The sequence below is a fragment of the Chlorocebus sabaeus genome, chromosome 24 (genome assembly GCF_047675955.1).
Source record: "Chlorocebus sabaeus isolate Y175 chromosome 24, mChlSab1.0.hap1, whole genome shotgun sequence".
Classification (NCBI taxonomy): domain Eukaryota; kingdom Metazoa; phylum Chordata; class Mammalia; order Primates; family Cercopithecidae; genus Chlorocebus; species Chlorocebus sabaeus.
The window spans coordinates 42,084,564-42,111,930 of record NC_132927.1 but is presented as its reverse complement, the minus strand read 5'-3'; the positions used below and the strand labels follow the sequence as shown (position 1 = coordinate 42,111,930).

The window sequence follows — 27,367 nt, the reverse complement described above, 5'->3', positions numbered from 1 at the left end:
ACGGGGGAGTGCAATTCATATTGTAGACACTGATGATTTGTATATTTATTGAGCAATCTGGTGGATGGCAGTAAGAGTTTTACTGAATTTGTTAAAAATCAATAGATTATAGTAACTGTCTTAGGAGCATCTTTATCCAATTTTCACAAAGGCACCATACAGATTAGCGGAGGCCCTACTATACTACCCCCACTATCAAATTTTTCTCTGATGACTGTCAGTGTTTTGTGACGTTGGGCCTTTGTGGATTATCAGTTTGGATCTAAAAGACAGGACTACTTATAGCAGGGGTCAGCAATCATCTTTTGTAAAAGGCCAGACAGTAAATACTTTATGTTTTGTAGGCCATACATTTAGGCTTTGTGGTAACTACTCAAGTGTGCTGCTGTAGCCCCCAAAGTGGCCACAGTCAATATGTAAGTGAATGGGTGTGGTTATGTTTCAATAAAACTTACAAAAACAAGCAGTGGGTACAGCTCCCCAGTGGCTGACTTACAGAATGCTGGTCATTTGAATTATCAAGAGGAGTTTCTTGAACGAGCACAGCTTGTTAGAATCTGTTGAGCTCAAAAGGTGTGAAGCCAAAACTTGAAATTAGAGCTGATTTCAAACCCCTTGTTCTTTAAACTCAACACCTGTAAGATGTTCTCATTCTTGGTGGTGTGACCTGCCACTATGTGGCAATCAATTGTGCAGTATGTTTGCGAAGAAATTCCAGTGTTTTTGAATATCACTTAAAAAATAATGGAATAGACTAGATGGGATGCATCATGGTGGGTACTCATTCACACTTCTTTTGATTTCCTGAACAGTATGGGAAAGTCCGATCTGGTCCAGAGTGGGATATCGTCTCCACTCTTTGGCCTCTTAGGAGACGCTGACACCTCAGTTGTCTTGGCTTTTATGTCCACAAATCCCTCTTCTCTTAGTTGAGACAAAGCTGTGATTCTGTGAATGAAACTTTACTAGGAAACAAAGGTGGGAAAGAAAGCAAACAACAAAAAGAGTTTCTAAATATAACCAGGTGAGTTTGAACAGCCTGTTAATTAGGTCAGGAATTAAGTTACTCTATTTTTACTGAGGTCTAGAAAAAGACATAGTCAGCTGCTCTAGCAAAATGACCCTTGTTCCTCTTGCAACCAGATCCAGCCACCCAGGTTCCTAATCCAGACAGGTGCACCCTGGCACCACATATGACCTTGTTACAATCTCAGGCTCCACCATGACCGTCTTAGAAATTTAGGGCTGGAAGAGAACTTAGAAGTTATCTAACACTTGTTACACACTTGAGGTCCTCAAGGCCAAGTCTGAGAGGGGCCCAGCCTATGAGCTTCATAGAATATTGTTATGAATATGCTATGAATGGGCTATTCTGAGCCCAGGATGACAGCCAGCTAAGCAGGTATTTCTAAGGAATTGGGACACGTGCAGCAACTGAACTTGAAAGCATTATGCAGCTGTTACCCTCTTTCCAATCCTTTCCAGAGATATAATCTTAATTTTATTTAAAAAAAATTTTTAATGGGTAATTTTCATGTTATTTAACCCAATGTAACAAAAAGATATTTTACATTTTTTATACTTTTATACTAACCAACCTGATGCATAATTTATATTTACAGCACATATCAATTTGCTTTAAATTAATTTTTATCTCAATAGCTTTTAGGGTACAGTGGTTTGTTACATGGATGAATTATATAGTGGTGAATTCTGAGATTTTAGTAGGCTCATCACCCAAGTAGTGTACATTGTACCTAATATGTAGTTTTTCATCCTTAGCCCCCCTCCCACCCTCCTCTTTCTGAGTCTTGAAAGTCCATTATACCACTCCATATGCCTCTCCATACTAATCGACAACTTGAAGAATCAGGAGATTAAAGTTATTCCCCTACATTCTTTCAGTGCAGGGGAATAACTTAGCTCCCACTTTTAAGTGAGACTATATCGTTTTTGGTTTTCCGCTCCTGTGTTACTTCACTTACAATAATGACCTCCAGCTCCACTGAAGTTGCTGCAAAAGACATTATTTTGTTCTTTTTAATGGCTAAGTAGTATCCATGGTATATATATACCAAAATTTCTTTATCCACTCATTAGTCAATGGGCACTTAAGTTGGTTCCACATCTTTACAATTGTCAATTGTGTCAACTACGTATGCAAGTGTGTTTTTCATATAATGACCTCTTTTCCTTTGAGCAGATACCTAGTAGTGGAATTGCTGGATCGAATGGTAGGTCCACTTTTAGCTAGAGATATAATCTTGAACTTAGAAAAGAGCTTTCCCAATGTAGTCCAGAGGTTATAAACTAATGGGCCATGGGCCCACAGGAGCCACAGATATTTATTTGGACCCCTTAGTATTTTATATATCTTTTAATTAGTTGCTGATACTTCAAAATCTGAAGATTTTGCACAGAAAGATCCATCAGATTTTGCTTGTCTCAAAAAACATAAATATCTGTCCACATTATGTCCTTAGAACAATCAGCTGAGGCTGAGTAGAAGCTACTGCCTTGAGACATGTGAAACTGAACCAGTCAACCAAATTTGCAAACCCTGAATAAATCCAACCAATTCATTTCACTTACAAAGAAAATGAAGTTCTGAGAAAACTGGCCTGTCCCCATTTAATGACAATATCAAAATCAGAAGCCAGATACTCTGAATTTCAGTCAGTGATCTTCAATGAGAACTGTTGCTTTTCCCCTAAAGAACCTGAAATACAGGGATATTACGTGCTTGTGGGCACTATGATGAGGAAAAACAAAACTGAAAACTGGGTCTTCTGCTTCTGCACTCAATATGTTCCATTTCCTTACTGGGCCAGAAATTCTCATGCAAATCAATAGGGAGGTAAGACTAGCCAGGAACTCAAAGCCCAAACTTTCCAAGGCTTGTGATCCTGGAACAGCTCTTCCATGTGTCCATGAGAGAGATTGGTGCTAGGAACCAGTCAGTATAGAGGCAAATTCTTTTTGCTCCTTTCTGAGCAGTGCACTTTAAAAATTCCATACAGTCTGTATCTGACATAAATTAAGGTATTGTAGCCAAGTTCCCAATTTCACCAATCCTCAAGCCACATGTATTTCTGTACAGGTCTATGGAACCTACTTGCACAGTCTCCTGAGAGCATAAATGAAGTATTGGGCAATTGGCTATGGCCAAAGGGGACTTGTGTTTTTCCCCTGAGAGATTTGCTCTCACTGAGGCAGAAGAGATACTTCTAGATGCACCATTTAGACCCCAACACTTTTCCTGCTCACTGAATGTATAGTGACTGTATTCTTTCAGAACTGAATAATAAAGACAATAATCATTGTATGAAGTGGCTTTTAAAATGTGCTTTCTCTTTTAACTCTCAACTCCCTTAGAAGTTAGGGCTGTTCATCTTCTCAACTTTATGAAGAGGGAACCCAGTAAACAGGATTGGCTCTATATAGCAATAATAACAACAACCTAAAGCTTGGACAGAAAAGGAACTAGTCTGTTATTCATTTTGGTACAGTGAAACCCTGGATTAGGGCTTTCACAACAGGCATGAATTCGTTTAAGTGCCCAGCTGAGCACTAAATCAGACTTGAGTGGAAGAACTAGGAAAGCCTTGGTGAGATCTTTCGTAATTGCTTTGTCATTAATAAGCAGGATTCTGTTACCCACATTCAATGAGCCCATGCTAATAATTTAATAACAGGCAAGTCTCTCAGAAATAGGTCTTTCAACAAGGAAAAGACCCAAATCCTAACCTCGCACTGGTTACTCAATTCAAAATCATGCAGGATTTTTTAAGTACCAGGGCTTTATGGAGAAATTACAATAGTGGTAAAGAAAAATGTCAGCCTTCTCAACATGGCAACTTGTATAGAATGAATCACCATCACGTACATGATTATTTACAAAAAAAAAAAAGTGGTTCTGAAAGGCTATTCAGAAAGATGTGGTCAACAGTATTCATCAGCCCTTCACAAGTGCAGGTTTAACAGTTTGGTTACTTCATCTTCTTACATAAGGCTACTGGCTACTTGGCTATTGAGGCCAGAGTCTCGACAGGGGTTTCACAAGACTAGACCTTTCCTCTCCCTTGCTGTTTTTTTCATTTTAAGTTAATGGTGGAGTAAGCACCCCCTGAACCAATATTCCAACGAATAACAACTATAAACTCAATAAAATACAAAAAATACCATGAGGGTAGGAGACTGAATACAAACAGAGGCAAGTTCTGAAAAGAGGTTAAATTTTAAAGAAGGGAATGGCACAAGGTGAGTTTCACATTGTATAGCTTTTGGGCTGAAAGAAACCTGCAGTCTTTCTGGTCTAAGAATCAGAGCAACCACAGCTGCTGGAAAGTGAGGGGAGAAATCTCAGAAGAAATGGAGCCAAAGAAAAAGCACCACAAATTCTGTGCATAAATTCTATCCATCTCTCTGGCTGAGCCCTGAACTACACATGGCATAGACTCCAGCTAAATGAATTGAGATTTTCAGCTGCTGCCCAAGACAGTTTACAATTTGAGTCCAATAAAGTTAAATGCCTGCTAACACAAGCAAAAGAAAAATATATACACACACACATATGTATGTATATAGATATATCACATCACTTTTCAGAGTAATATAATAGAATCTACAACATAAACGTTTACAATGTTCAGGACACAATGTAAATCACTCAGTATATGAGGGACCTCCCCCAAAAATCTGACCATTCTGTAAAGATAAACAATGGAGACCAATTCTAAAATTATCCAGATGTCAAATTTACCAGAAAATAATTTTAAAGCCTGTAATCCCAGCACTTAGGGAGGCCGAGATGGGCGGATCACGAGGTCGGAGATCGAGACCATCCTGGCTAACACGGTGAAACCCCGTCTCTACTAAAAATACAAAAAACTAGCCGGGCGAGGTGGCGGGCGCCTGTAGTCCCAGCTACTCCGGAGGCTGAGGCAGGAGAATGGCGTGAACCCGGGAGGCGGAGCTTGCAGTGAGCTGAGATCCGGCCACTGCACTCCAGCCCGGGCTACAGAGCAAGACTCCGTCTCAAAAAAAAAAAAAAAAAAAAAAAAAAAAAAAAAAAAAAATAATAATAATAATAATTTTAAAGCGTAATTTAAACACGCTTGTAGTGAATAAAAAAACTCAGTAGAGAAATACAAATAATTAAGTAGAAATTCTAGAACTAAATGATAAAATGTCAAAAATTAAGTCTTCAACTCCCTTTGGGAAATATTCCTTAATTTATTTCCTTCATATCTCTGTTCTTTGGTCCTTTCACCCCTGGAACTGGGTCAATTTAGAAGGAAAAGAGACTAACTTAATTTACCTTTGGATCTTCTATAAGGGCACAAATCAGATCCACAGTTGCTGATGTTCCGATGACATGTGACATGCGAGTTGCAAAATAACTCATAATCTGAATTACCTCCACTCAGTTGGAGATTGTTTCAAATGACTTTTATTTGTACCAAAACTAAATGGAAAATTGCTTGCTGACACTGTAGGAAGTTAATTTCTTTTTTCTTTGGGAGGCTTGACTTGAGAAAAAGAATTTAGTTAAATTTGGTGGTGAGATTTTATATACAGTATTTTCATTTGGTGAAGATATGAAGGCCAGGACTAACAGTTTCTGCCTAGGATCCCTGATATTTAACATCAAGCCTGAAAGTCATTCCTACAAAGATATTTTTCTTTTAGAATGTAGTAACTCCTGCCAGGCCTCTGTAGGAGGCAGGCTACATACAATAAGGAAGTGTTTTTATGAGGACAAAAGTGATGTTCAAAGACAAAACATCAAAGTCTTATTTTCTGAAGTGATTCTAACATGGAAGTATTTGGAAGAGATAATCCCAAGACTCAATCCACTGTGGGTCTCCCACTGGTCCCTCTTCTCCCTTGGTCACCAGGTTCTACATACTATGAGACATATACTTCAGAAACAGCCAGTTTCCCAATGCCTAAGACACCTGGTACTCTCAAAAGCAGGGCATGATAGGCCAGGGCAGAAATTGGTTCCTGGATAAAACAGGACCCTACTCACAAAAAGCGATAATAAATACATTAAGAAAGACTATCAAACAAACCTGTAATCGTTTTAGAAATGGAGGTGACAGCTTCTCTGGGAGCAAGGAGTTATGATTATTTCACTCAATTAAAACAATGTCCAAAATAAGAGAATGAAAGCTCCCAAAGAGTGTTCTTAGTAATTTTGTAATGAGTACCAATGAAAATTGGTTTTCAGTATTAAAATCGACCAATGTCTCTGAGTTAAGAATTAGTTACTGTATCAGAAACAGGAAAAAAACAAAGTAAATAAGCTGAAAAACTAAAAAGCTCCTCTTTTTATCACAGTTCTTCCACATAAGGCTGATCATCATAACATCCAATGATACAAAATTCTAGAAACTTTACAAAATTCCTTTTTAAAATTTATTTTTTGTTATCAAAGAGAATGTCCAGAAACACTGAGTACTAAAGAATTTGTTCATGGCATTGTTTTACAAAATTTTCTAATGGAGAGTGAATATTTTATTTTCCGATGTATTCTTCACTTATTAATGATGAGGTCAATGAACTGATGCAATTATTTAAAAAAAAAAAACAGATAACCTTATAAAGGAAAAAAATAAAAACAAAAACAAAACCAAACGTCCATTCTCATTCTGAATCTGTTGACTGGAGTGAATGCAGTGGTCACAATACCACCACCAAATAAGAATCAACTTGGTCAGAGTAAGGAGCTGTTCAGGTCTTCTCAATAGTTCACATAGGTCTCTCAGATATAGGCACCATGTTTTAAGTCTCACACAAAATGTCTGTGTCACTTAAATTACACAATATGGCAGTGTTTGTCTTATGGGGACACACTGAAAGAAAGGGACAAAGTAGAAAACAACCTGTTTGCATGTTATATGTGAGTACATTATTGAACTGTGCATGGGTTTGAGGGCATTGCGGCCCTTGTTAAAGAGGAATTCCACCAATTGAAGCCTCTGTCAGTTCCCAGCTGCTCTTGGTGCTGAGGGTATCTACTCATATAACCTTATTTTGTTAGATCAGAGCCCTCTTCATCTACAGTTTGGCTCAAATGGTTTGAACTGAGTTTGGTTGTTTATCTCTTCCATCTGAGCTTTATTTCTCAGCCTCAGGATATGTGGGGTACTTGACCGTTTCTATCTTCTCTTGAACTTTGTAGGAGGGATATAGGCCCGTCCTTCCCAGTTTTCTGTTGACACCTTTAGAATAGCCATCCCAGTGATTTCCAGCCACACCAATGATATCACCAGGTTCCATGGGAATTTCATCTGCAGTTCGAGGTTGGTGAGCATAAATGGCAATTTGGTTGTGGGCATTCTGGCCCCCAAAATAGTAGATGTCATCTAAAGAATGGAAGTTTGCAGAGGCATCAGGATGTAGTGTTTGCATAATTTCATAAGCAACTCGACAGACCTTTGGAAAGAATTAAAAAAAAATTGTTAGTATATAAATGCTCTCCTTTCCTTCACAGCAATCTAAACGCCCTTGGCCAAAAGGATGGGGAGTAAGAAGTTGAAAAGTAGGTGGATTCTAGCCACAAGCTTTCAGTCCATTTGCTCTCAGAAGATGGTACAAGTCATTCTTCATCTCTGTGTCTGGATCCTTTTTCAAATTAAAAAAAAAAAAAAAAAACCCACGAAAGATTATTACAATTAAAATCTCTCTATAGTACAAAATAATTTAAGAATATGAATTAGTTAATTTTATCAAACATTTATTAAGAGCTACACACACGTGGTCCAAGCTAGGCACTCATGATACCAAAATGAGTAAGACATAGTTTGTGCCCTTAAAGAATTTGAAGTTTAGGATTAGGATAAAAAAAAAACACAAATGCTGATGGTCCCTTTCCTTCATACAATGTTAATCAATCACACATTCTCATCTGATAATTAGACAGTATTTTTAATTTTGCAGATAGGCAACTAAAACACAAGGAGATTAAGTGATTTGTGCAAATTTCTGTGACAGAATTTCAACTAGATCTAGAACCAAAATAATAAAAACTTTGCTTTCAGATTTAGTACTTCAACAAAGGTTATATTGGCAATGTCATTTTACAATTGAGATCATTGGTAGAATACTGAGACTATAATAAAATAGGGATCAAAAAGATTTGGAACTTTTGAACTTCAAATTCAGCCAAAGGCTCATAGAAGGCAAGCAAAATTAAGAGGGACTCAGGAAAAGAAGAAACTAAATAATTAAAGCAGCTCCAATAATAGCAAACTACAATAACAATGATAGATGCTAATATTTACTGAGATTTTGCTAACTGTCAGACATTGTTTTTAGATATTATCTAATGTAATTAGATTCCTTTCAGCATCCCCATAAAATTCTATCATTATGTTCATTTTACAGATGTCAAAGCGAAGTTAAGGCATTGCTTAAGGTTATACTGATAAGTGGTAGATTCAGGTTGGAACCCAGGCAGTCTACATATGCCTGTAACCGCTATATATATTTTCTCTTGTAAATCTTATTCTCCATGTTCATATTGTAACAGCAGAAAGATATAGCATAAGACCAAAGACAGCCTTGGGTAAACCTGACAGTCTTTTCAGAGTGTCTTCACCCACTCTTCAGTCATCCCTAGCCAGGAATGCAGGACCTTGTGTTACCCTTAGGATGACCACAACCTCTACTGTGACAATGAGCCGTGATGTGTTTCCTCCTTTCCACTCTTAAATGTCTTACTCTCATAAAAACAGTATCGCACCCCGTCCCACACCCTTAGAGACCTGTTTCTTCTGGGGATAATCCTAATAATTAGTGTATGTTTTGCTATCAAGAGTTGTTCATGTGTTAACCTTGATGGATAATGCAACTGTTTTATTAAAACAAAGAAATAACTATTATAATAGCAGAGCTTTCAGACACTGAGGTGGCCCATTATAAAAATGACAAATGTGACTGTAGGCCTCTGCAAGCATACCAGTGCCACACAGGTGTGGCACTTTATTTTTCTCGTAAGAATGACTGCTAAGGATAGCAGCTGAGCTTAATGAGCACTAATTATGTCCCAGGCAATGCTATAATAGTGTGCTCTTCCCTCACCTTGTCTCAACTCATTTAACTATTATGACAAACCTATGAAGTACTATTATTATTCATATTTTACAGATGAAGAAGCTAAGCCACAGAAAGATTAAATTTCAAAAAATAAAAATAAAAATCCAAAAGGAACTAGTTAATGGCAGAGTCGCAATTAGAACTCTTTCAGGCTCTTGAGTATATATTCCCTTAGGATAAACACCTAGAACAATGCCTGCCACATAGTAGGTGCTCAATGAGTATCTATCTGTTGAATGAATATTGCTCCAGGCATAATACCAGCCCAGTAATGGAGACATAAGTCCATGGGTGATATTTAACCCTTAAGATCCATATATAACATTAAGAGGAAGTAATTTTAAAACTATCTATATCAACCATAGGGCAATTTACTGCAAAAGGCTAAAAAGATTACGATAGTGTTAATGTTTGCATTTAGTCACTCTATGCTGCTTCTCTTCTTTCCTTACCTACCACATGGTTTACAAGTTCAAATCACATGGCAGGTAAATGAAGGCTTGTAGCTGATGTCCATACTCAGGTTTGATGCTTGACAGGTGGCATGACTGAGAGCAGTCTATGGTTTGCAAAGCAGAGGCTGGCTACATGTAGTATGTTTAACTTTATTCTGTGTTGACATGGCACTGCATCATTTTTAGTACATCGTAAAGCACAGAGTAATGGGTAACAGCAAAAATCCTGCCAAAGGATAAAACAGATATGACTGTATTAAAAAAAAATTTAAGAAGAGGGAGGAATCCATTAGTCTGAATTTCATCCCTTAGAAGTAGCCTGAGTTTACATAAGCTTCCAAAGCTTTCTCAGAGTAGATGCGATCTTATTTTTGTCAAAACAGATAAGGGCAGGAGGATCTCCTAGTGTGAGAAGTTGGAAGTGGCTGAGAGATCTGTGCACTTTTCCTGTAAACCACTTTGTTTTACTACAGAATAAGAGAATAAGAACCAGGTCTTTTCTTTGTTGTGAGAAATGCCAGAAGGATTAATGCAGTAACAGCTGCACTGTACAGCACTCAGCATTGTAAGCTAGATAGAGCCCCTGTGGATGCAAATACTTTTCTTGTCTTCTGCTCTAGGAAGTAGTCACAGAGTTCACACCTTGGGATTTCACCCTGTGCTTTCCTCCATGGTACTCTCAACAGGTATCCACTGTTGTTTCACGAGCCACATCTCAATGGAAATTCTAATCCAGAGCCTTCTGTCTAGAATAGTTAATGTAGTTTTCGGTTTTGCCCTCTGGGCTCCCAAAACCTGATTCAAAGTGTAACAAGGGGAGTAGAGTTCCATGCGGACTTGGAATGAGACCACAGAGAGGCTCATAAGAGTACTGTAATAATCGCCATAAAGCGAGGTGTCATGGGGGAAAAAAGTGATTTTGTATTATGATGACTTTCAATGGCTGAAACAACTGAGTAATGTTCACTGCTCTTTAAACAATGTCTTTAACAATGTTAGTCTTTAAAGTGAGCACCTGCAACCATTTTTGTAAGTCAGATTTCAGAATAAAAATTGATCCCAGAACCTGATAAGCAATATTTTCAGAAAACCTTTCTGATACTGTGCCTATCTACAGCTGGGCTGTCAACTGCTGTTATTCTCGAACTATAAATTCTTTGCTTCAGATTTAAGATTCAAATAAGAAAATAAGTGACAAATGACATGCTTTGCACATAGGCGATATCCAGTAACACAGAATAGGATTAATGTATTTGGTAGAATGTTTTAGAGTATGGTTGCATAGCTTTCAAAATTCACTTGATGCACTTGAAAAAATGCTAATATTGCCTCCAATTTTCATATTAAATCCTGAGGACTGTGCTATTCAATTTATGAGGCTTTTAGGACAAACTTGGCTTTGAGAAACAGATCTGATGAAGGAATTCAGAAAGCTAAGAGTAATAATCGTAACAAAATTAGAGAGCAGAGCCACAGTGTTGGCTTTTAACAACTTTTCATTGAAGAAGAGAGAATTCCCCTACCTCACTTAAGGACATAAAAGAAAGATTAGAAGCCTGAGACTGAGGGAGATGGGTATAAAAACTTCTGAGAAATCTCGATTAAGGTGCCATGACAGTTTTGCCTGCAGTTTTCCAAACACGTAGCCTTGCATTTTTCCTTCTAGTATGGCATTTCATTCCTGCAGTATTGTCTACAATAGCTCATGGTCAACAGGTCAACTCTTTCCCACTACTGTTATACGGTATTCCTCAAAGGATAGTGTATAGGAGACAGAAAGTTTACATGAATAAAACTTAAAGATTGTCAAATAATTATGAAGGGGATATTAAACTTGTATCACTTCCTAACATCTCTTGGCACATGAAATAATCATCGAAGAAGGTTGAGAGTTGGTTATCCATGTTTTTATTCTGGGCTGAACATATTCTCAATGTTTATCTTTTGTCACTCTTCTGGATGTATGGCTTTAGTCTTCCTCCATTTTCCAGAACGCTTATGACATATATAGGAAAGTCTGAAAATTAATTTCACTAAGGTCAACACACACACATTTACTTGAAATACTAGGTCTTCATTCACCTTTTGGGAATGAAGAACTTTTGTTTCTGAAAAATCACATCATATGGCAATATTCTCTTTCAATAAGCTAAACAAAATGAAGTTGAGGTGGTACACTGGCCCAGAGAAATGTACATGCTGAATGTTAACAGTTCCTCTTCTTTACGGACCCTAAGCATTGCCCATGACCACAAGTAGAGCTAATGGAGTCCTTGAAAAGCTCGTTTCATGCTCCTTCTAAAATGTGAGAGCTTTTGATATGAAAGCCATGTGAAATGAAGAAAGCCATGTCTGAAATGAAGCCATGTGAAAAAGAGCTGCAAAATAAATACTATAGAGTCTAACAGGCAGAGATATTCCTATAAGTATTCATATATATAATAATAGCAGCTAATGTGTTTAATACTGTATTGCTAGGTACTATTCACAGTGCTTTACTTTTTATAACTTTTTATAACTCCTTAATCCTTACAAAAACTTTATACTATAGGTACTATTATTTTTTCACATGTAGAAAAATAAACCAGTTAAGAGATAGGCTAAGTAATTTGTTCAAGGACACACAGCCACTAATTGGTCAAAGTTGGACTCAAATACAGATATCCCGACTCTATACCACAGGTTGTCTCTTTCTTGATCTGTGATCAGTGGTCAATGGTTTGGCATTTTATCCCATCAGTGACTTTTTCTCACCCTCTATTGGCAATGACGACAAGATATTTCTAGGGCATTTTCAAACAATTCCAATTTTGGTTTTGGTAAGGGAATCTATATAATAATCCTGCAAACAATTTCATTCACACTACAAAAACATTAAACTTTACTAAATACTTCTTTACTAAAAATATCTGAAAAAAATCCTGAGGTAAGCCCAAAGATTTATCACTGAATATGGAATTATTCTACAATTTCAAATGCTACAGTGGTTAGTCATCAAATAAGGTACATGCTAAGGAGGTAATCACATTAGGCAAACTGCTACTCACTATAAAAATGGAAGGTATTTTTACTGTTAAACTTTTATTGTGAACCCTAACATAAAATATTTTGAGTTATTCAAGTCTATTTTGGGTTATGAAATATTATTTTAATTTTGCTTAGGTTCAAATGAGTGAAATTATGCAAACTTTGACTGCCAAGAGTTTTTAGGAACAACATGATATATAAGTATGAGCCTTATTCCTTTGGATACAGAAAGTCTTCTCAGCACCACTCCTACTTCATATGAATTGCTTCTCTGGACCCAAGGTCTGAATATACTGAGGTCGACATTATGCATAAAACCAAACAAAGTCATAGAACAATATTCTCCTCAAGCCTAGACAGAATTCTACCATCATGAAGTGACAGAGATCCTGATTTCTAGGTCAAAATTGGAGTTATGAGGATCCAAAATTCTAAAGTACAACTTCAAAAAGGAAAAAAAAGAGTAAAGAAAAAAATTTTCTATTCCAGAATAAGCCTAATGGTATTACTAAGGAGGGTTGGAAGAAGAAAAGTAAAACATGAGTACAACCCTGTAAGTCTCCGTGCCTGCCTACATGTGAGACTGGTAAACATTTAGACATGTGTAAATTTATTTAATTTTAGAATCTTGTGACTAGAACAGTGACTCTCAACCAGGGCAATTTTGCTCCACAGGGGACATCTGGCAATGTCTGGAGACATTTTTGGTTGTCATAATTTGAAGTGAAGGTCTTACTGGCCAGGGAGGCTGCTAAATATCCTACAATGCACAATATGGCTCCTCACAACAAAGAATTATCGGGTCTAAAATAGTGCCTTGGTTGAGAAACCTGGACTAGAGGAGTTGACTTCAGGCAGGCCTAAAATCCAGGCCTACAAGAAGGTGGCATACCTGGGGAAGTGACTCTTGATTCACTCATTCTAACAATAAGCATCAAGAATGTTTGGAGGTTGTTACCAGTTACATGTACCTGTTGATCAGGCAGATGCATAGTCAAGACTCTCAAAAACAGTTGGAAGGAATCAAGAAGTTATAAACCTTGCACCTTTCTTGCAATAAGAATGGAAATGAGAGTTTCTTAAAAGATAGGATCCGCACCCCAATTAGGGAGAAACATCAATAGTGGATGCCTTCATGGGAACTTGAAGACATTTTCCCTTCTGATTAAGATTGCTGCTGTGTGTTCTGTGCAGCTATCTTTGGGTAGTAAGTTGTGTTCTTATTCCATATTAAAGGAATCCGTAACCTTTGCCTGGCTAGGTATCTTTCCAAAAATCGTATCGCCATCCCATGACAATGTATATTGTCATATAAGAAGAAAGTATCCGTTTCCTTTTACTCTCCGAAGTATACTCTCGTAAAAATGATGTGGCTTTCCTTTTTTCACATTTTCTTTTCTCTGCCTCTTCTCGACATTTAAGCATACACTTATCTTATACCAATTTGTATGTTCTGTTAATTATTCTCCAGTTATTTCATGTGTGTATTTTGCTTATTAGATTCTGGACCAGGGCAAGAACTGGATCTTCAATCTCCTTTGAAATCTCCTCTGCATCTAGTATAATTTTGAGTGTATTTAACAGCTGGTTGAATGAACTAACCATTAATATGTGCATAAATGAGAGAACAGAATAAAATCCACTATAAATATTGTTATTCTGATATTCCATAGGGCATATAAAGCTGGTTGGACCCTCATAAAAACACATACACCACACCCATAAAATATAATCATCTGCAACAATTAAATACAAACTGATTGTGATATTGTGTTTCTTAAATTTAACATACAGTTTCTCACTTGGTAGAAATGTAGTAGAACTTGAAAGGGAATTACATTTACTCTCTTTTCTATAAAGCAATCAACTGAGGCAAAATTTAGGACATTTAAGCCTCTCAGTATCAGTGCACTAATGTGTAGAAATGGATGGATTCTGGTTACATATTGACTATATGCAAAATTAGAAAGTATTAAGTAAGCTTAATTACTTGTTGTTTCTGTTAAATGCTGTGAACAAGCCAAGTACTTTAAACAACTCCAGTAACTGGCTTCAGTGGAGATGCAGTCAGCCATTACTTGCAAACAACTAAATATTCAGTGCACATGAATGGGTATTTTATGGGATCTTTTCATTCTTCCACAAAAGGGATCATTACTGAGTATCAGAAAAATTGCACCTGAGTCACAATAATGAACATTAACAATACACAAACACACAAATAATTTTTCTGACTCCTATACAACCAAAAAGTATTGGTTATTTTAAAATGCCCTACTGACACTTACCTGGGATGAAAAAGTACACACTAGGAAGTCTGCCTGAGAGAGAAAATGTATATCCAGGATTACTCCACGAAGTGAATTTTCTGTGTATCGGTTGTGCAGTCCAGCTGACCAGGAAATAGAGTTATCACTAATAAATTCATAATTGGGGTACCTGAAAAAATAAATTAATTTATAGATGGTCATAGATACCACAGTATCCTATCAGAAGGTAGACTTGCTGCTTGGACTAAGCGCTTTCTAACAGAAAGGAGACCTTTAATTATGGCATTTAACAGTATAGTTGATGAGACATCTTTGAAGTTCATCAGTGGGGCAGAAACCATTCTGGAATGCCCTGTATATTAAACTTTATTGGCATATCATATAAAACACATACACATATCAAAATGTTCTTTATCAACTCATGAAATAGTCGAAAATTGAAATCTCCTTTTTCTTTTTGTAATGAGTGACTTTTAAGAGTTTATTCAAACTTCTTTCATATTTGGTCACTGAGCTTTTCCTTTAGAATATAAATGTTGTGATAAAACCTCATTAAAATTTTTAATTTAGAATTTTTGATCATTCAGATTTGGATTAGACTTTGTAAATGTCTTCTTCATTGACATTACAAGTTAATAATAAAAAGAAGAGACGAATATTTTAAAAATTTGTGAGAAGTAACGGTCTCCCTTAACCTGCATCCTTCTTGAAGAATCATCTACTCTTACCTAATGACAGTAATAGCCCATTCTAATATTTATGGAAGCAAATTCCATAGATGCCCACCAAGTCATATTTTGGTAGTCTTGCTAGAGATAGAGTGTGTGTTTAAAAGTATTCATACAGGATGTCTTTTGAAGAGAATCTGGAATATAACAGAGGAGGAATAAATATTTTCTGGAGGAATAATAGTTCCTATATAGAAACCCTGAAGCATCAGGAGTCAGTTTACATGTTTGTCTTTCAAACAGTATTCCAAAAAAGGTTAGGACCATGAGTTTTTTTTTTTCTCTGCATCACAGCATCTAGCACTCCACACAATGCTGTGTGAATAAATACATGAACAAGTGAGTGCTACCTATGCCTGGGACTTTCCCTAATCCCCTAAGAGCTGTTTCAGTTTCTCTTCATTTCATGGCCACCAAGGAGCTTTCCCTCATTGCCTCTGTAATAATGATTGTAAAGGCAAAGTCTCTGAGCACTGTTTCAGACTGCTAATCAGTGTTCAAATCCATTTGGCCTCATTATTTTTGACAGTTTGCCCTCTTCAGCTCAAAATCAAGGAGATGAAGAAAATGTCACATTTGTTCTGAAAAGAAAACAACCAGAAATAGTTTTAATGTGATTCTTGTGAAGCTGCATACCCAGGCATGGAGCAGAAACAACAACAAAGAAATATGAAATGCTAGAGGGAGAAAGAAAGGGGGGAACTGATAAAACCAGTACAGGTTTTATTCTTGAATAAAGACTAACTTTGTCAGCATGGTTTGGATGTTCAGTGAAACAAAGGAGTGATCAATTTACCAAGAAGTAACACTAACATTAATGGTCTTCCTAACTAAAAGAGCCCTCTCTGGAACCAAATAAAAAGGGTACCTACGGCTGGGTGTGGTGGCTCATCCCAGAACTTTGGGAGGCTGAGGCAGGCAGACTGCTTGAGCTCAGGAGTTTGAGACCAGCCTGGGCAACACAGTGAAACCCCATCACTATTAAAATAAAAAAATTAAAAAAAAAAAAAGGTACCTAAGCTCCTCAGGCCCATCTCTACATGCAAAAGAATTCTCAGGCCTATCGCTATGGCTTCATAAATGATACCTAAGTGTAAAACAAAACAAAACACACACAAACGAAACAGTAAATAATGGAAGAAGGAAACTTTACACCTTTCATAATGCGCATGAAACTTTTTGCACAAACATGCTTCTTGTCTTTTGCCCTCAAGTATGTCAGTGGAGGAATTCTTCTACCCTGAGGTTTCAGATTCTAGGAATTTTTTTTTCTTTTTCTGCTGTATAAAAATTTATTTTTATATCATCCACGAAGGACTAGCTTCCAGTTATAAACTAATATCTGGTGTTGTTTTCTGAAGTCCTTCCCTTGACTGAGGAAGATACTTCTCTTTGTGACTTCACCGTACCTGGTACGTAAACTCCTTCAGGAGACTTATCTAACTATACTGTAATTACGTGTTACATGTATATTGTCTACCTGTTGGTTACTCCCTGAGATAAGGAGCCACACATTATATTTTGACTTTGTATTCCTAGTGCTCTGTGCTGTGTCCAGCATGTTATAGGAGTTCAACAAAATAGTGAACAAATATACCACTCATTGCTGATTCTTCATTTTACAGGGCAACCAAATACTTTACAAAAAACTTTTAACAAATGACAAGAACATTTCAATGTATCTACTTTTAGAAAGAACTCAACCAGCATTTTAAAAATAAAGAATAAACTCAATTTGTAAATATTTTACCTGGGAGACTTTTAAAGGCTTGTTTTTCTTCCTGGTTTAACCCCATCCCTAATCTCCACAATCCTTAGAATGTAATATTGGGTAGCCAACTTTAATAGTTCTTATTTCTTTGACTGTCAATGATTCTGTGATTCAAACACTGTAATACTGAACTACTTAAGAGATTGCCACAACAGCAATGGCTGCCACAGTCACTGGGATGCTGGTGGTAAAATCTTGTGGATGAACTCAATTTTTTTTTTTTTTTTTTTGAGATGGAGTCTCACTCTGTTGCCCAGACTGGAGTACAGTGGCACCATCTTGGCTCACTGCAACCTCTGCCTCCCGGGTTCACACCATTCTCCTGCCTCAGCCTCCTGAGTAGCTGGGACCACAGGCGCCCACCACTATGCCTGGCTAATTTTTTGTATTTTTAGTAGAGATGGGGTTTTACCGTGTTAGCCAGGATGGTCTCGACCTCCTGACCTAGTGATCCGCCCACCTCAGCCTCCCAAAGTGCTGGGATTACAGGCAGGAGCCACTGCGCCTGGCCAAACTCAATCTTAACATGGAGAAATCTGAAGTGTAATACCAAGCCACAAAGCATTAACTAAGCATCTTCACACAGAAGCTATATGCATAAAGCTAATTTTAACCCCTTTTCAAAGAATAAGCAACACAGAAAATGGATTCTCCTCTGACTGTGTGAACACTATACATCATTTAAGTTTAATTTTTCATCTCTTCACCCTCTTAAAGCAGAAAAGTCTTACAATGATTACCTTGCACACTATATACTTTGTTAATAGACTAATTCATGCTTTTGGTCTCCTAAAACAATGGCAGAAGTTTTATGATTTGCTTAGGTATCAAAACCAATCCTGAGTGGTTTAAAGTAGAATTAAATCAGAGTAGAAAAACATTTAAGTAAAAGAGTAAATAAAAAAACCCCATCATTTAAATCCCCAAGAAATGACTCAAGTCGAAAATAAAAATAAAAGGATTTACAAAGAGAAAAAAATTACGCATAAAAGGCTACTACTATATTTATAACAGAACATGGAGAAAATTGCTGCCTGGACCACCACTGGGAGGGGAGTTACAGCTGTTGGCTACAAGGAGGAAATTCTGGTTTTACTACTCGTGCAGTTCAAGTAGACACTGCCAACTGTACTATAAGGGTTGTTTGGTATAAAACTGTCATGCTGTGCTATGGATCAAAGCTGTAAAATGTTTATATCTAGTCGAGTGTGGTGGCATGTGCCTGTAGTCCCAGCTACTTAGGTGGCTGAGGTGGGAGGATCATTGAGCCCAGGAGGTCAAGGCTGCAGTGAGCTGAGATTGCGCTACTGCACTCCAACCTGGACCCTGTATTTAAAAAAAAAAAAAAAAAAAAAGTTTATATCCTTGCATCTAAATACTTCCAAGTCCAGAAACCTAAGGAAATAATGTGGATAATTTTAGGCATATGTCATAGCATTACTTGTAAGAATGAAACATTGGAAATAACCTGACTGCCAAATATTCGGAGAATGGTTGGTCAAAAAACAATGACATATCCGTACAATGTATATGTATGTAGTCATTAAAAAAGATGTGGCTGGGCGCAGTGGCTCATGCCTATAATCCCAGCATTTTGGGAGGCCGAGGTGGGCGGATTACCTGAGGTCGGGAGTTTGAGACCAGCCCGACCAACATGGAGAAACCCCGTCTCTACTAAAAATACAAAATTAGCCAGGAGTGGGGCCACATGCCTGTAATCCCAGCTACTAAGGAGGCTGAGGCAGGAGAATCGCTTGAACCTGGAGGGCAGAGATTTCAGTGAGCCGATATCGCGCCATGGCACTCCAGCCTGGACAACAAGAGTGAAACTCTGTCTCAAAAAAAAAAAAAGATGTTTAGGCTGGGCATGGTGGCTCACGTCAGTAATCCCAGCACTTTGGAGGACAAGGTGGGAGGACTGCTTGAGCCCAGGAGGTCAAGACCAGCCTCAGCAACATGCGATCCTGTCTCTACCCACAAAAAATTAGCTGGGCATGATGACACATGCCAATGGTCCCAGCTACTCGGGAAGCTGAGGAAGGAGGATCTCTTGAGCCCAGGAGGTTGAGGCTGCAGTGAGCCACGCTTGCACCAATGCACTCCAGCCTGGGTGACAAAGCAAAAAAAAACTAAACAAACAAACAAAAAAGATGTTTACAATGACTGTTTTAGCAACCTGGCAGAATGGATCTATTGTTGTATTAAGTGAAAAGGGTTTATATTATAAAGAATTCAATTAACTACAGTAATGCTCCAGTTAACAACGAGGATATGTTCTGAGAAATACATCATTAGGCAATGTTATCACCACGCGAACATCATAGAGTGTATTTACAAAAACCTGGATGGCACAGCCAACTATACCACACCTAAGCTATACATATATACCCACCTAGAATATATGGAATGCTTATTGCTCCCAAGCTACAAACCTGTACAGCATGTTATTATATTGAATACTGAGGGTAGCTGTAACACAATGGTAACTATTTGTGTATCTAAACATAGAAAAGGTACAGTAAAAGTACAGTTTTATAATCTGTGGGACCACCATCACACAGGTGCTTCATCACTGACTGAAATGTGGTACATGACTGTATTAAAAAATGAGACTACATAAATGGGATTGAGGATAATACTTTTTCCTTGCTTTGGTAATGATATGGTTTGGCTGGGTCCCCAAACCTTGCCTGTGCTGTTCTCATGGTAGTGAATAAGTCTTACGAGATTCGATGGTTTTAAAAACGGGAGTTTCCCTGCACCAGCTCTCTTCTCTTGTCTGCCACCACGTAAGTCACGCCTTTCACCTTCCATCATAATTGTGAGGCCTCCCCAGCTCTGTGGAACTGTAAGTCCATTAAACTTCTTTCTTTTGTAAATTGCCCAGTCTCGAGTATGTCTTAATTAGCAGTGTGAAAATGGACTAATAGGGTAAACTGGTACAAGAATTGGAGTGCTGCTGAAAAGATAACTGAAAATGTGGAAGTGACTTTGGAATTGGGTAACAGGCAGAGGGTGGAACAGTTTGGAGGGCTCAGAAGAAGACAGGAAAATGTGGGAAAGTTTGGAACTTCCTAGCGACTTGTTGAATGGCTTTGCCCAAAATGCTGATAGTGATATGGACAATAAAGTCCAGCTGAGGTGGTCTCAGATGGAGATGAGGAACTGGAACAAAGGTGATTCTTGTTATGTTTTAGCAAAAAGACTGGCAGCATTTTGTCCCTGCCCTAGAGATCTGTGGAACTTTGAACTTGACAGAGATGATTTAGGGTATCTGGATTATAGGTATCTAAGCAGCAAAGATTTCAAGAGGTGACTTGGGTGCTGTTAAAGGCATTCAGTTTTATAAGGGGAGCAGAGCATAAAAGTTTGGAAAATTTGCAGCCTGACAATGTGACAGAAAAGAAAATCCCATTTTCTAAGGAGAAATTCAAGCCAGCTGCAGAAACTTGCACAAGTCATGAGGAGCCGAGTGTTAATCACCAATACAACGGGAAAAATGTCTCCAGGACATGTCAGAGACCTTTGCAGCAGTCCCTCACATCAGATGCCCGGACATTTAGGAGGAAAAAATGATTCTGTGGGCTGGGCCCAGGGTCCCTCTGCTGTGTTCAGTCTAGGGACCTGGTACCCTGCGTCCCAGCTGCTTCTGTCATGATAAAAAGGGACTAAAGTACAGCTCAGGATATTGCTTCAGAGGGTGGAAGCCCCAAGCCTTGGCAGCTTCCATGTGGTGTTGGGCCTGTGGGTGTACAGAAGTCAGGAACTGAGGTTTGGGAATCTCTGCCTGGATTTCAGAGGATGCATAAAAACACCTGGATGCCCACGCAGAAGTTTGCTGCAGGAATGGGGCTCTCATGGAGAACCTCTGCCAGGGGAGTGCAGAAGTGAAATGTGGGGTCAAAGCCTCCACACTGAGTCCCCACTGGGGCACCACCTAGTGGAGCTGTTAGAAGAGGGCCACTGTCCTCCAGACCCCAGAATGGTAGATCCACCAACAGCTTGCATCATGCACCTGGAAAAGCCGCAGACGCTTAGTGACAGCCCATGAAAGCAGCGGGGAGGGGGGTTATACACTGCAAAGCCATAGGGGTGGAGTTGCCCAAGGCCAAGGGAGCACACCTCTTGCATCAGTGTGACCTGTATGTGAGACATGGAGTCAAAGGAGATCATTTTGCAGCTTTAAGATTTGACTGCCCCACTGGATTTTGGAATTGCATGGGGCCCGTAGCCTCTTTGTTTTGGCCAATTTCTCTCTTTTGGAATGGGTGTATTTATCCAATGCCTGTATCCCCACTGTATACAGGAAGTAACTAACTTGCTTTTGATTTTATAGGCTCATAGGTGGAAGGGACTTACCTTGTCTTGAATGAGACTTTGGACTGTGGACTTTTGAGTTAATGCTTAAATGAGTTAAGACTTTGGGGGACTGTTGTAAAAGTATGACTGGTTTTGAAATGTGAGGACATGAGATTTGGGAGTGGCCAGGGGTAGAATGATATGGTTTGGCTGTGTCTCCACCCAAATCTCATCTTGAGTTCTCACGTGTTGTGGGAAGGACCCAGTGGGAGGTAACTGAATCATGGGGGCAAATCTTTCCCCTGGTGTTCTCGTGATAGTGAATAGTCTCACAAGATCTAATGGTTTTAAAAATGGGAGTTTCCCTGCACAAGCTCTCTTCTCTTGTCTGCTGCCATGTAAAACATGCCTTTCACCTTCTACCATGATTGTGAGTGCCCCCCCCCCCCCCGCCCCACCAGGGATGTGGAACTGTAAGTCCATTAAACCTCTTCCTTTTGTAAATTGCCCATTCTGGGGCATGTCTTTATCAGCAGCATGAAAATGAATAGGGTATTTACCAACTTGCATATTTTTAAGTGAGCATGAATTAATTTGCTCACCAAGAAAACAAGAAAAAAAGCTTGTGATGCATTCAAGAACAAGTGAAAGAGCAGACAAAATTAGTATCTTTTTCTTCAACCAAGCTACAAATTCAGTTTGGTGTTTTAAATTGAAGAAACATGGCAAACCATACTTTTTTTTAAATTGTGTTTTGTGCCCAAATGTTCATTTAATCCCTCTTACATTAACTCATTCATATGCCTGGCTGATTATTTGCCCTTTGTTTACATATATACATATCTCAGTGTGTGTGTGTGTGTGTGCGCGCGCGCACACACACATGCACGCATGTGTATGGTAGTGTGTATACGTTCTCAAGAGAGGGAGCCTTGAATAAAAAAGGCAATTTTCTTCAGGTTCATTTGGATTCTTCAGAGGTAGAAAAAGGATTTAAATTATTATCTAATGACTTAGATTAATACCTGCATTATAGTCCTCATTCTAAATTTATTTATTTTCCTCACTCCCATTTGAAACATGGGGGACAATAAATACATTAATTAAATAGCCAAAAAGCTTAAATGATTAACTGTTAATGTTTCCAAACTGATGGGATTGAAATCAACACTATTTAATATTTACTGGGCATTTAACTACAGCTAGGTATTATATCCAAAGTACTTATAATCTAATGAAGGAGACAGAAGTAAGCAAGTGCTAAACACTACAACAGAGGACTGCACAGAGTGGGGGACACAGACCAGTCAAGGGTTCAGGGATGACTTCTGGAGGAGATAGTATCGGAGCAGAACTAAGACTAGAATTTTCTTCTCCTTAATTTCCTACTTTCACATACATTTAATACATCCTTCATTTATTGATAGTAAATAAAGACCAACTCCAGGTTTACCCAGATCCTATAAGAAGTATCCAATTAGGATTTGTGCTTTATCTGTGTGTTTTCAGAATACCCCATGTTAACCCTGTAATAGTGTTACTCACACTGTAGGGTAACTGCTTATTCCCCTATTAGATTTGGGAATTCCTTGACAGCAGGGTGTATCTTGTTTATCATGAAATCCCCAGCACCCAGCACAGTGCCTGAAATACAGGCAAGCTCAAAAAATAATTGTTACTGTTCCATACATACTAGTAGTCTTTATTCCTCAACTTATAAAACTTACTTTTTGATTCCTTACCTTTCTTTAGTATAACTTTCAAATTCCAGAAATTATTATGAGACAAAACTCTACATATGTGTTCAGTTGCCTGTAATTGTTAATAAAGACAGTGAAATCAAAACGGTAAGCACCTGGTTTTATTGCTAACAGTCTGTATAGCTGGCTAGTGTTACTGACTGAAAGTTTACATTTGCACAAATTCCTATGTTGAATCCCTAACCCCAATGTGATGGTGTTTGGAAATAGGACCATTGAGAAATAATTAGGCTTAGATGAGGTCATGAGAGTGGGGCCCTCATGAGATTAGTGTCCTTATACGTAGAGACATCAGAACACTTCCTCTCCTGGTCACAGAGCACAGACTGAAATAGTGGCTGCTTACAAGCCAAGAGAAAATGAAATCTACCTTGCCAGCATCTTGATCTTGAACTTCCCAGTCCCAGAACAGGGAGAAATAAATTTCTGTAATTTAAGCCACTCAGTCTATGTTATTTGTTATGATAGCTCCAACAGAGTAATGAAGATTTTAGTACCAAGAAGTAGGGTGATACTTTTAATGATGATAATGATTATTGCTGGTGACAATGCATAAGTCAGTGGTCCAGTTCATTTTAGACTTCTTATAAGGCATTATTGGATATGGCTAATAAAAATGCTTTGATTAGACTGACAGTTATACAAGTATATAGTCACTTGAATTTTTAAAACCCTAATAATTTGCAAAAATAATATACAAAAATCATAAGTCATGGGAAGTAAGAATTCTTTTAAACTGAAAGAGACAGCCCCACTCTAGAATCACCAGTTGGTCTAACTTACTTTGTTTTTGCCTCCTTTAATAAAGAAGGGTCATCTGTGGCCAAATACACTCTTTTTTTGTCCACTTGCATTCTGCGTGCAAGAAGCTGAAAATGTTCTTCAACATGCACCATGTACTCTTCAATGGGATGGAAGGCAGCTTCTGTTCCCACTTTGTCCGTGCGTCTGACATGGACTCTGGGGGAGAAATTCAGATTCTGCTGGTAATGTACGGACACTGGGTGCTTTCAGGGTACTTAGTTTATACCCCTACTTATGGTGGCATTATAGGCATTTTTAACAGCTTTTTCTTTCATTTTAACCATTAGAAAAAGTAAAACACATAGTATTTTAAAAACTCAAAAATACATATTCTAAATATATTTGCAGGCTAAACAATACAAGTGGAATTAGAAAGTAAGTAAAGCCTTTGAAGAATGATTTCTTATAGAAAAAATAATTCATATCTTAGGAATAAATGGGAGATTCCAGAGTTGCATTTCATACTAGGCAGCAACCAGCTGTCTGGAAAAAAACTGAATATAACTTAAGACTTTTGTTACCAGGATGATACCAGGATTCACAGTTGTTACTAAAGAACATTAGAGATATTATTTGTAAAGTTCTGATGCCAAGGGTTTTCCTCTTTATTTTACCCTGTAGAGTCACCATAACTGCCAGCTTGTAGAACTTAGAGTTATCCCAGGAAAACACTAACCTGGATGAACTTTTATAGCACCGTTAAGACCGGCAAACCTTTTAATATTTTAAGTAAATGAAGCCGATTCCAGCCCTTCTGTTGTGGGCATAATGAATTTCCTTTCTCTGTTTTTCACCATATCAAATGAGTGCAGATACTGATTTCATCTGTCATATTTAAGAAAAGCCCCAAAACTGTAAAATTGGGGAAACAGATTCACACTGCTCTGTACTGAATAAGGCACTGACTCCCACAGTATTCTCTCTCCTCCCATCTTAGTGTTTCCAAAGTCACTTTTTTTTTTTTTTTTTTTAAAGACAAGGTCTTGCTCTGTGGCACACATTTTCAGAACATTTTCAGCAGTGGCGTGATTACGGCTGACTACAATCTCTGCCTCCCAGGCTCAAGTGATCCTCCCACCTCAGCCTCCTGAACAGCTGGGACTACAGGCATGTGCCACCATGCCTGGCTAATTTTTGCTTTTTTTTTTTTTTTTTTGATATTGATGGGGTTTCAACCATGTTGCCTAGGTTGAGTTTTCTCAAACTTCTGGGCTCAAGTGATCCACCTGCCTCAGCCTCCCAAAGTGTTGTGATTATAGGCATGAGCCACTACGCCTGGCCCCAAAGTAATATTAATAGAAATAAAAATAATACTTTATTTTCATAAATTAAAAGATCCTCCTGAAATCTTGCCTTCCCCTCCCCAAAAATTACTAAATCACTATTCATATGTAGAAAAAGGTAGATTTATATGCCTTTAGGTCACAGTATATGGGTATGCCTTAGGCCAAGCCTAAGGCCAGTTTTTTATTATGAATCTGGAGTGAAGGTTTGATTTCACTAGAGTTACTCTGCCATCTTCATGGCTATTCTTTGCTTTGCATTCCAGACTATAACCCACATGTGGATACAATCATATGGACATCTATTCTATCATCTTTTCCTTCCCACATCCTTCATAATCACCCTTTCTCTGGGGAAACTGGAATTGTTCAGTGTGCTCTACAGAGATGAAGTGGGCAGAACAAATGATTCCACTGAATTTCAATCAAAAGTTACATGAGAAGAAATACGATTTGATATTCTGACTTCACATGTACCTTCTTTAGGTCTAACACTTAGAATGGGGTCAATAACTTCTCTACATATGAAGACTAAGACACAAGGAAAGATGTGGGGTGGGAAATATGAAAATAAAAATAAAAAGAAGCTGGACATGGTGGTACATGCCTGCAGACCCAGCTATTATACTTGCGAGGCTGAGGTAGGAGGATCACTTGAGGCCAGGGTGGTCAAGGCTGCAGTGAGCCACTACACTTCAGCCTGGGTGACAGAGTGAGACCCTATCTCAAAAATAACAACAACAAAAGCCAAAAGAGAGCTGTGATAACAGGAGAAAGAAGCAAAGGAAGAGGAGCACTGGAGACAGTAATAGAGCACTACCAAGAAACTTTCTCAGCTATTCTAAGTAAACAAACAAAACAAAAGAATAGTCTCCATGTGCCCTTAGGATAGCTCTAGAACCTCTGTTCTTTGGTGGGACTATAAAAATTGAACCATATATTGTAAAATTCACAATATGTTGTAAAGATACATAACCCTAACTACTACATATCACAGTTTGAAGAAAAAATCAGATTCTTACCCAATAACTGGGTGTTTGAAGCCAAGCTTCTTGGTGGCTTCTTCTATTTCTTTTTCTAGCCAAGGCTGTGGGCGGATCAAGTATTTGACAAACTGAGACACCCACCACACTGCAGGGTCACCATGCACTCGTATAAGTCGATCTGCGAGGTCTTCTGGTACAGCCAAGGGTAAATATGGAGGACGGGGATGAAGACTGTCTACAATAGGAAGCTCGACCACTTGAACATTTTTGTCCTTCACTTCACCTGAAAATATCAAAACACATAATTGTTACCACTTGGTATTCCTTATACATCTACCATTCAACAAGAACTTATTCTGAGTGCTTTCATCCTCATAGCAACTCTAAAGAAGTATAATCTTCACTTTACAAAGGAAGTTAAATAACTTGCTCAAAATACCAGAGCAAAAGTGACGGAGGTGAATTTCACATGCAGGTTAGTCTACCGCTCAAGTCTCTGGTCTTTTCTAAAAATTTCTATCATAACATGCTGTCATATCAACACCTCATGGTATCCAGAACTCAAAGTATCTCATCAAAGAATTACAGTAGACACAGCCAGCTAGCAAAGTTCTATTTTTTATTATTGTTTTGGAATTAGAAAATAAAGTGTTCTCAAAGCTTCTAGCTTTTCATTACAGCAAATTGCTGTTGCATTACTTTCATGACAGAACACAATGACTCTGGAAACACCTGAAGATTATAATTAAAACCCAATCATCTATATCTTTTAAAGAAAAAAATTAGATAATTCTAAAGTCTTTTTTTTTTTTAATCTATTGGAGGGAGATGAAGCAAGATGGCTGAATAGAAGCCTCAACCAATCGCTGCCCCCACCAC

The 27,367-nt window shown here is 38.1% G+C and overlaps 1 protein-coding gene across 6 annotated transcripts in view; it reads right to left on the bottom strand.

Annotated features, from left to right (window-relative positions):
• Positions 1-6,307: 6,307 nt before the first annotated feature.
• Positions 6,308-27,367, bottom strand: part of FUT8 (fucosyltransferase 8) — a 274,423-nt gene continuing 253,363 nt past the window's right edge. For 5 of the 6 annotated variants that reach the window (XM_073011083.1, XM_073011082.1, XM_073011085.1 and 2 more), the window contains 4 exons: positions 26,525-26,771; positions 24,199-24,375; positions 14,876-15,026; positions 6,308-7,443 (listed from right to left, as the gene is read on the bottom strand). In XM_073011083.1, coding sequence (XP_072867184.1) covers positions 7,126-7,443; positions 14,876-15,026; positions 24,199-24,375; positions 26,525-26,771 — 893 coding nt within the window. In that variant the 3' untranslated portion in view covers positions 6,308-7,125. The remainder of the gene's footprint in view (positions 7,444-14,875; positions 15,027-24,198; positions 24,376-26,524; positions 26,772-27,367) is intronic. The other variant, XM_037984143.2, reaches the window with a different exon arrangement.